Source organism: Chiloscyllium plagiosum, unplaced genomic scaffold (assembly GCF_037043375.1).
Source record: "Chiloscyllium plagiosum isolate Xiang-an unplaced genomic scaffold, Cpla_swu_hap1 HiC_scaffold_24, whole genome shotgun sequence".
NCBI classification, from domain to species: Eukaryota; Metazoa; Chordata; class Chondrichthyes; order Orectolobiformes; family Hemiscylliidae; genus Chiloscyllium; species Chiloscyllium plagiosum.
The window spans coordinates 14,434,900-14,445,732 of NW_028270162.1; the positions used below are offsets into that span (position 1 = coordinate 14,434,900).

Below are 10,833 nucleotides of genomic sequence, written 5' to 3' on the forward strand. Positions count from 1 at the left end.
CAGCTTACAACTGTCACAGATGGTGTGTCACATCATTATTCATCCATCTTAAAATCCTACAATTACTGTGTTGGTCAATTTCTGGAGCCAGTTCCATCTGATCTGTGCATTAATTTTATCTAAAGGCTTCAGTTCCACAACCTTACCTAACAAAGGTCTTCATTTTGAAATTTTCAGTTAACTACCAGAGTTTCAGGTCTATGAAGAGCTTCTTTTAATGCACCAAAACTCAAACTAGTAAATATCAGCGCAAGAAAGTAAAAGCCTTTGACATGTGCATGATAAGAGTTGTGGTACAAATCCCATATGGTACAAACATGTAAGACAAATGACAAGGTATTTGAAATTGCAAAAGTAGATGGATCTCATGACATCAGAACACCATGCAAACGTGACTACAAGCATTTGAGGTCATTAGAAATATGCTGCCTGAACGAATGGTAATTTAATAAACACTTAAAGGGGAATAAGCAGAGAAATGATATTAACTGGAAAGCTCTACTGAAGAGCCATCACAGGTATGATTAACCAAAAGTCATTCTTTTTATGCTATATTATTCAATCTTTACAATTACCTGCACGGTCAGGTAAGGAACAAATCAAATAATTTTAGTTCCATATCAAATTAATATGTTAATTTCAGAAGAGTGGTTATTGCAAGTGAATGCAATCAGGTGAACAATGTTGATTTGATTAAATCCCTTGACCTTTAGCTCACTGGATGGTACAGATACAAAAATATGACTGCTCAGCATTTGCTGTCTCAGGCAGAGAACATGCAAGATACCAGAGTACAACTAATACTCGTGAATTGCACTCCAGCAGGAATGTGGAGAGGAGGGAAGGAAACTGAGGATAAAGGTGGTCATACAAAGATACAGCAGTTTTTAATACAAAGCTTTTCCGAACATGGATATCTTTTACAGCATGTTGTAACATCACAGTAAAGGTACCTTAATGGATACATTTACAAAGAAAAAGTTAAAAATATACATAAATAGATTCAATCTGTATTTACAGGTTCTGTATGTTTACAAATTCTGTACATATTTTCTAAAGTGCATATGACTAGTGAGATAATATGAACAACATTATCTTTAAACCCTAACCCAGAAATAACCTGGCAATATATAAGTGTCTAAAGTGTTTTAGGAAATCATAGCAAATTGATAACAATTCCTGAAAAAAAATCCATGTTAACATTTAGATATTTATACACCAATACAGTGTTACCTCTAGGATGATATTCATGTAAATAGCTGGCATTGGTAGAGAAATGGCCTGAATAGTAATTTGTTCAAATTATTATTCTTGGCTGTTAGTCTCCTGGCATCATTGGGTCAGATAGTTTTGATTCCCGTGAGGTAGTGAAGTCTCATGAGCAGAAGTGATTACTTATTGGCACTTTGTCCAATTTCTCCAGTCTCAATTTGGCACATTGGGACAGAAAGTTAGTCATGTATATACATAAAGCTGTCAACTCAACACACGTCTTTGCATCGTCTCCTGTAGGTTTATCCTGCAAACTGGATAAATCCCACTGTGATGGAGCAGACAATGTACTTGTATCCTTCACCATTGTTTCAATGGTGCCATTTGTCTTGTAAACACTGATAGACTTGATGCTATGTCCTTGTGTGATGTTGTGGTCAGGGTTTTTACACAGCCCGCATTCTACCCACCTTAGTCATATCATTTCAGGACCAGGGCATAGCATATTCTCTGTTGAGTGGAATTACTGACTATTTTGGTTTTAAAGGACTTCATGAGTGAATTGCATCTTCAAAAGCCTACATTAGAATTAGAATTAGAATCCCTACAGTGTGGAAACAGGCCCTTTGACCCAACATGTCCACACCGACTTTCTGAAGGGTAACCTACCCAGACCTATTCCCCTATCCTATATTTGCCCCTGACCAATGCACTTAACCTACACATCCATATGGGCAATTTAGCATGGCCAATTGACCTAACCTGCACATCCTTGAACTGTGGGAGGAAACCGGAGCACCTGAAGGAAATCCACGCAGACACGGGGAGAACATGCAAACTCCACACAGTCACCCAAGCTGGGATCAAACTCGGGTACCTGGCGTTGTGCGGCAGCAATGCTAACCACCGAGCCACCATGTCACCCTGTACTTTGTAGAATTTGTCTTGCTTTCAGGATCGCTGTTAATGGTGAGGGACACCATTCAGACCCTTAACTAAAGAGCAAGTAGACATTGAGCTTCAGCTCAGAAACCCCACTTGAAGAGGAAGATTGACCATCAGGAATCCCGCTAAAGAGGGGTTCCATTATGAGGGCAATAAAGCTGGTGCAAACTGGTAAAACTGCCAATTCCAATACCAAGCCTCAGCTGTCCATGCATTTATTCAGCTGAGTCGGCTGAACAGGAAAGATTGTGATGCACGCCCTCTTTAATGGAGTGTGTTAAATGTAACCAATGGCCATGAAAGGTGCACGCAACACACTGACCCCATGTTCGCTGCATGACAATGCTGTATTGCCCTGAGAGCACTTCAGTATTAGGGAGAACTCGATTGTCCCACCACCTTCCTTAAAATGTGCCTCCTTCATCATCTTGAAGAGGAACAACGTGTCGAAGGCTAGCTCGGATTCATCGTGTTTGTGCCAGGTGATGTTACTGCAACACACAAAATCAGACGAGATGAGAAACAGGTAACTGCCGAATGAATCAGAGCAGCTTTCCTTGAATTAGCCTCCCGTTTCCCAAATGTACACAGGGATGCAGCAGAAGCTGGAAATGAATAGATTAGCACAAGGGCCAAAACAAAATGCAAATCCTGTATTGCCTGTATCCCCATATCTCCATATACCCAACGACCATGCCCTTTTATGACTCTATTCAGTGAACAATCATCAATTAGAAAGTACATTCCTACGATCTTCATTTCTTTTAGAGTCCATAAAGACAGGCTGCCCAATGAAATTCATCAATATATTTGATAAAGGCAAAAGTGAGGACTGCAGATGCTGGAAATCAGAGTCTAGCTTACAGTGGTGCTGGAAAAGTACAGCAGGTCAGGCAGCATCCGAGGAGCAGGAAAATCGACATTTCGGGCAAAAGCCTTTCATCAGGATGTGTAGGCTGCTTTTGATAAAGCCTGACACTGATTTTTTACAATTTGCTCAAATATAAAGGACTTTATTCTCTGTACAATAGGTGACTAGCCTAAGCAACAAAACACACTGGCAGAGGGACAGACAGCAAATCACTCTCTCGTCTGCTTAGTTGGGTTGACCCTTTAGAAAGAGGAGTAGGCCATTCAGCCTGTCTAGTGTCATCATTCAATAAGGTGATTTTGACCTTGACTCCATTCTCTACCCCACCACCTAATAACTTCTCACTCCCATGTTCATCAGGAATCTAACTGCCTCGTCTTAAAAATATTCAATGACTCAAGTCTCTCTCTCTCAGGGAAAAGGTTCCAAAGGCTCAGCATCCACAAATCCTTCACATTTTCATCACAAATAGACTTATATTGTCGCCCTTAATTGTAGTCTCTCCTTCAAGGGGGCAGTATCAAAGAAGGGAAGCAAATTCCAACTCATCAGTAGCCAATTAATTCATCACGGTTTCACAAAAATTGGGTGTGCCCCGTGGCACAGAGGGATTGCCAGCTGAAGGAAGAGATGATGAGTTGACCAATCAACTGGCGTACTTTGTAGAGCTACAGCTGAAAGCTGAGCTTCCTCCCACTAAGATTCTCATTAGCCAACCTTGATGGGTACATGGACTGTCTGCCAATGTTCCACTGCGTTAGCCATTCAGTGCTGTCAGTGCTTCTGAATTTACCTCAGGCAAAGTGGACTTATAGTCCATGGCACAGGGGTCTGGGTCCCATTAACCTTTGAGACTCATCAATCATCTCTCTAGACTTTGCAGATGAATATGCAATGCACTTCAGGTGAACAGCAACTCAACAGAAACGGCAAATAATTTCCCTACTAGTGGGACATGATCCCAACAGGACTGTTATTGCCATTCCTTCACTGTCACTGGGTTAAAACTCTGGAAATTCCTCCCCAAACAGAGCTCTGGTGTACCTACACCACATGGTACTTGTTACAGAGTGGTTCAAGAATTTGGCTAACCACATCACCTTCTCAAGGACATTTAAGGATAGGCAATCTATGCTGGCCCAGGCAACAATGACCTTACAAATTTGAGAAATAGCTTGGGTGTGGAGACTCTAAGACAGGATGATGGTAATCTGAGGTCCAGAGCTTCCACAATTGCAATGGCCTGCCAGTAAAGATACACCACAGCAATATGTCCCAAACAACTTTAAAATAATCTTTAATTTGCTGCCAGCATTTCTGAGGACATTATCCTCTCTTTCCTTGATCCTTGCCTCCACGGACAGAGGTCTATCTCTGGCATCATGTCCACGGATCATGTAAACCTGTTGATGAGGAATGTTGTCAAGGGTTTAAGCTACAGGGAGAGGCTGAAAAGGCTGGGGCTGGTTTCCCTTGAGCATGAGAGGCTGAGGTGTGAACTTATAGAGGTTTACAAAATCATGAGGGGCATGGATAGGGTAAATAGACAAGGTCTTTTTTCCCTGGGATTGTGGGGGGGAGTCCCTAACTAGAGGGCATAGATTTAAGGTGAGAAGGGAAAAATTTAGAAGGGACCTAAGGGGCATCTTTTTCACGCAGAGAGTGGTGCATGAACTGCCAGAGGAAATGGTGGGGGCTGGTACCATTACAATATTTAAAAGGCATCTGGATGGCTGCATGAATAGGAAGGGTTTAGAGGGATATGGGCCAAATGCTGGCAGATGGGACTAGATTAATTTAGGATATCTGGTCAGCATGGATGAGTTGGACCGAAGGGTTTGTTTCCATACTGTACATCTTTAAGATTCTCTGTCTATTTGCACAGGAAGGTCATCACAGCCTCATCCTATACTGACCTGACATTTTTACACATTTCCACCAGTGATTTCTGGACCTCTGTCAGAAATTTGTCTCAACTGATTTTCTCCAGCCCAGGGGCTTAAGACAAATAAAAAGTATCAACAAGAAAGAAACTGGATGTTGGAAATTAGAAATACAACTGAAAGTGTTGGAGAAACTCAGCAAGCCTGACAGCATCTGTGGACAGAGAAACAGCTAACATTTTGACTCTTTAGCTAATTGTGGAGTCCTCTTTCCCAAGCTCTGCTGAATTTGGTATCAACTATGGGATCCTCGTTTTCTGAATTGACTGTGCAACCCACTAGATCACATTCCCGGTGACAATGGCGGTTAGTTACATTGCTGGGTTAGGATTTGCATGGTTTTATATTTCCTCACCGTGTGGTTTTGGTAGCTGTGATGCCTTGCATTTTTAATCTGATCTCTGCCTCCAGCATCACTCGATCTGGGTTGGCAATGTGCAAGTTCAGTTGTGCTCGGAGTACATTCAGATTCAAATACTCCGGCCTTAGGAAGAATTCCATCTTCCTCTCGTCATCTGTGAAACAAATACATATCTTCGTCAGCCTTTCAACTTCATTTGAAATAATCCTGCCTGCCTACTTTGAAGTAACATTTGAAATTGAGCAGAACCCATTGCATCCAACTGACAGCCAGTTGACAAGGATTCAGAGTTCAGAAAATATTTGTAAATGAAATTAAGTCTCTGCATTGATATTGTACATGAACTTGGAAACTATTCCCTCATTCTTTGTCCAGATGAAAAATTGTATGGTGTATGGGGTGAAGAGTAAAAAGAGGTGGTTATTTGAATGTTTAGTAATGAACTGGTGGCTCACAGCACCAGGGATCTGGACTCGATTCCAGCCTCAGGTGAGTTTGCACATTCTTCCCCATAGCTGTGCAGGTTTCCTCCCACAGTCCAAAGATGTGCAGGTGAGGTGGATTGGCCATGTTGGATTATCCCATAGTGACCAGGGATGTGCAGGCTGGGAGGATTAGCCATGGGAAATGCAGGGTTACACAGATAGGGTAGGGCGGTGGCTTCTACATGGGATGCTCTTTGGATGGTCAGTGTGGGCTGAATGGCCTGCTTCCACACTGTAGGGATTCTATGAATATTTACTGACTGGAGTTTCCTGAATTTCAGACCCTGTGGTCATTCCCAGTGGGCACATGTTACAGCACGGTATTGAAGGTAATTACCCATTCCCAAATTCTAGCAAAGTCATTGTTGGGAGCTTTACGATGTCAAAGTATTGCATTTAAACCCCTCTTTCCTCACCATCCCATCTCCTTGCTGAATTGCACAGGTTATAATTTCAATTTTCCCTGGACTCTCAGCTCCTGTTCCATGTGTGAATGCCCTCCCTCCCAGCCCCAGGGACATGCTCTACAGGGTTTCTTTTGTTACCAAAAACAAAAATGTCTTATTGCCATTGGAGCACTGAATTCACCATCATCACCCGCAACACACACTGACAAGAGACTGGCACTTCATAAATCACTACTATATCTGAGAAATTCTAACAATTGAGATTTGATGGAGGTTTTCAAAATCACAAACTAGCTGGCTAGAGTAGACCGGGAGAACTTGTTTCTGCTTGTAACAGGAATCAGAATGAGAGGGCATAGATTTAAAGTGATGTGCAAATAATGTCAGAGTGTTATTGCACAGCCAGTAAGAATAGGGTCTGGAACACACCGCCTGGAAATGTGGTGGAGGTAGGTTCAATTGAGGCATTCAAGAGGGACATTGGATTATTATTTAAATACAGATGATGTGCCGGGATATGGGGAAAAGGCAGGAGACTGGCAGCAAAGAGAGGAACTGCGATGGGCCGATGGGACTCTTTCTTGGCCTTAACTATTTTGAGGTGCATTTCACTGCCCCTCTCTCTTTGGTTCCACGGAGCCTTTTTGAATTTTCCTGCTGACTTCTGCTTTGCCCAGAAAATAAAGCATCCTGGCCTTTTTATTAACCCTCTGAAAAGCTGAAAATATTTAGATTCCCTACAGTGTGGAAACAGGCCCTTCGGCCCAACAAGTCCACACTGACCCTCTGAAGAGTAACCCATCCAGAACCATTCCCCCATCCAATTCTGCCCCCTGACTAATGCACCTAACACTGTGGACAATTTAGCATGGCCAATTTACCTGCCCTGCACATCTTTGGACTGTGGGAGGAAACCAGAGCACCCAGAGGAAACCCACGCAGACACGGGGAGAATGAACAAACTCCACACAGACGGTCACCCGAGGGTGGAATAGAACCCGGGCGCTGTGAGGCTAAAATGGCTGTGAAATTACTTTTTTTAAAAAAAGTGCTTAAGCACACACTGCATCAATTCATGTGTTAAAGCTCAATCATTTCTCGACTGGATTGAAAGCAAAATGCTGGAAATCTGAAACAGAGAGCTGGAGCATTGCTGCATGCTGCCAGACCTGCTGAGCCTATGCAGCAACGTTTTCTGATTTCCAGCATCCGTAGATCTTTTGGGTTTTTAGCTGGAGAACCTCTAGCAGCATCTGCGGGGAGAGAAACGTGAGTTCACGTCTCACTCAGACCTTCTACCTTAACTCTTGTTCCCCTGCCCACAGATGCTGTTGGACCTCCAGCAATCCCTGTTTTGTTTTAATTTTTTGAGTTTCTCCCGCATTCGCTCTGTCCCTTCTACATTCCGCGGACTTTGGACAACTTCTGGCTCGAGCCAGTCTTCTGGGTATTCCCTTTTGTTCTGAACTGACTTCTCGGCTGACAATGAGCACATTACTTTTTGGGTGTACTTACGCCCAATTAAACGCCCCTGGTAGCCTCTTATCTTCTTACAGGGATAGCCCAGTTTGCAGCAGCTGTAAAACCGCTTCATGAACATCAGGAGGTGCCACAATGGGAAAACTTTCCAGGGGGGTTCAGTCGAGGCGGTGGTGATGGTTACTCTATACTTGACTGTGTCGGTGACTTCGGCCAGGCCGCTGGAACTGGAGGACCAGCTCTCCCTGGACTTGGAGCAGTGTGGGTGCCTGAGCCCTAGGAAGGTCTCTCTCCTGCCCATCCTCTTGTTGATGGCGGGATCCAGGGTGTCATCGCTCAGGTCCAGCTCCAGGCTGCCGCTGAGGAAGTCGTAGAAGGGGCCGGCCTCCAGGGACGGGGAAGGGGAAGCAGCAGGGAAGGCAGATTGAGCCCGAGGGAGGCTCAGGAACAGGCAGCAAGCGAATGCAGCGCCGAGCACCATCCTGCCTGTACTGGGGAGCAACTCCTTGTGCATGAGGCAGGAACAGCTGAAGGATCAGTCAGGGCAGAACTAATGATCCAACCCACATCTATATAATCCTCAGGCGACTCATTAATCCTGGCCACTGTGTGTTTCAGCATTTACGAGGGTGTGTCTAGCCTTGTGGCGTCCGCCGATATTAAAACAAATTTGCCTGTGAATGGGATGATAATGGTGTACAATACCTCTTGTCCCTAATAGCCACCATTGCTGCACATCAAGTCGCCAGGCACTTACCAAATTAGAGAATGGGCCTGGAATTTCAGTCGAAAGGGTGCCCACATAATCTAAGTTTTGAAATTGGTTAAAATATCCTGAAGAAGGGTTTATGCCCGAAACATCGATTCTCCTGTTCCTTGGATGCTGCCTGACCTGCTGCATTTTTCCAGCAACACATTTTCAGCTAAAATATCACTTGCAAAGAGGGTCAGGACTGTTTACTCAATTCCCATTTCAGGACAACACACCTGACCTTCTGAACTTTGCAATGTTTACTGTCGCTTCGAACTAAAATAAAACCAAAAAAAACTGCGGGTACTGGAGATCTGAAACAAAAAAAGATAGACATTGCTGGAGAAACTCAGCAGATCTGGCAGCCTGTGTAGAGATAGAAACAGCTAAGATTTCAGTTGTGAAGGATGGTCACTGGACCTGAAACGATTCTTTCCACTGATACTACCAGACCTGCTGAGTTTCTCCAGCAATTTCTGGCTTTGTCTCCTTTGTTTGTTCCCCCCAGATTTCTGGAATTCACAAGATTGTTTTATTTTGTTCATAACCTTACATAAGCAATTGGACATTGCAGACCGTTCTTGAATTTTATCATCTGAAACCTGCAGCTTGGATAGTTGGAGGAATCAATCAAAACTTTCAAACGTGAGTTACTAAATGCTTCAACTTGGAAGACTTTAGAGCATAAAATATAAGGCCATAGATACAGAAACAGAAGTAGATCATTTGGCCCATTGATTTTGCTCCATTGTTTGATTCCCAATCCCATTCTTCTGCCTTCTCCCTATAACCCTATATTGCCCTACCAGTCAAGAAACAATGCCTTAGGGTGACACAGTGGCTCAGTGGTTAGCACTGCTGCCTCACAGCACCAGGGATCCAGGTTTAATTCCTGGACGACTGACTGTGTGGAGTTTGCACATTCTCCCCGTGTCTGCGTGGGTTTCCTCTGGGTGCTCCAGTTTCCTCCCACTATCCAAAGATGTGCAGGTTAGGTGGATTAGCCGTGCTAAATTGCCCATAATGATAGGTGCATTAGTCAGGGATAGATACAGGCTAGCGGAATGGGTGTGGGTGGGTTGCTCTTTGGAGGGTTGGTGTGGACTTGTTGGGCCAAAGGGCCTATTTCCATACTGTAGGGATTCTAATCTAATCTAATTTCTTGTCCTCCACAGATCCACCAAACTCTGGCTGAAGAAATTCTTCCTCATCTAAAGGGTCGAGCCTTCCCTCTGAGGCAGTGCCATTGACTCTTAGTCTCTCCTCCTGGTGGAAACGTCTTCTGCACATCCACTCTATCCAGACCTCTCAGTATTCTGTAAACTTCAATCAGATTCCCCTTTGTCCCTCTAAACTCCATTGAGTACAGACCCAGTCTCCTCAACAACTTTGTGGGAAAGGGCAGACAAATGGGAGAAATAGAAAAAGGCAAAATACTGTGGCTGCACCACAGAGATTTGCTGGAGAAACTCAACAGGACTGGCAGTATCTTTGGAAAGAGAGAGAGAGTAACAGGTTGAATCTGGCACGACTTCTTCAGAGCTAAGGAGGAATAGCGAGCCTCTTTCAGAGGGTCAGCAGAGGTACAAACACTGCTTGCTGTGTTGAATCGTTTTAGGATCAGTTGATGATTACATAAAATAAGCTTTTATTTGGGACCAAGCTTACTGACCCTGCCAGGGTCTTTCTTTGATTAATTTCTGGGATATGGGCATCACTGGCTAGGCCAGCATTTATTGTCCATCCCTTATTCCCCTCAAAGTGGGGAATTGCTCAGACATTTCAGAGGGCAGTTAAAAGTCAACCACATTACTGTGGGTTTGGAGTCACATGGAGACGAGACCAGGTAAGGATGGCAGATTATTCTTCCCTGGAGGATATTAATAAACAAGATGTGCTACCACAACAATCAATAGTAATCATCATGGTCACCTATACTGATTAGATTTACACATTAGGTCTGAAGTGCTGTCTTGATTTTGCCATTAAGACCAATTGCCACAGGCCCAGACTAATGTTCTGGGTAAGTGGGTTCATATCCACAGCAGCTAATGCAATTTCAATTCAGAATAAATTTGAAATTAAAGGTTTTGGGGCAGCATGGTGGCTCAGTGGTTAGTACTGCTGCCTCACAGCGCCAGGGACCTGGATTCGACTCCACCCTCGGGTGACTGTCTGTGTGGAGTTTGCACATTCTCCCTGTGTCTGCGTGGGTTTCCTCCAGGTGCTCTTGTTTCCTCCCACAATCCAAAGATGCAGGTTAGGTGAATTGGTCATGCTAAATTGCCCACAGTATTCAGTGATGTCTAGGTTAGGTGCATTAGTCAAGGGTAAATGTAAAGTAATAGGGTAAGGGAATGGTTCTGAGTGGGTTATTCT

The 10,833-nt window shown here is 43.9% G+C and overlaps 1 protein-coding gene across 1 annotated transcript; it reads right to left on the bottom strand.

Annotated features, from left to right (window-relative positions):
• Positions 1-870: 870 nt before the first annotated feature.
• Positions 871-8,255, bottom strand: LOC122562453 (uncharacterized). Its single transcript, XM_043715300.2, has 3 exons — positions 7,740-8,255; positions 5,327-5,486; positions 871-2,648 (listed from the first exon to the last, which is right to left on the bottom strand). Exons 1-3 carry the CDS (start codon positions 8,215-8,217, stop codon positions 2,435-2,437), a joined length of 852 nt encoding a protein of 283 aa, XP_043571235.2. The 5' UTR covers positions 8,218-8,255; the 3' UTR covers positions 871-2,434.
• Positions 8,256-10,833: the final 2,578 nt, after the last annotated feature.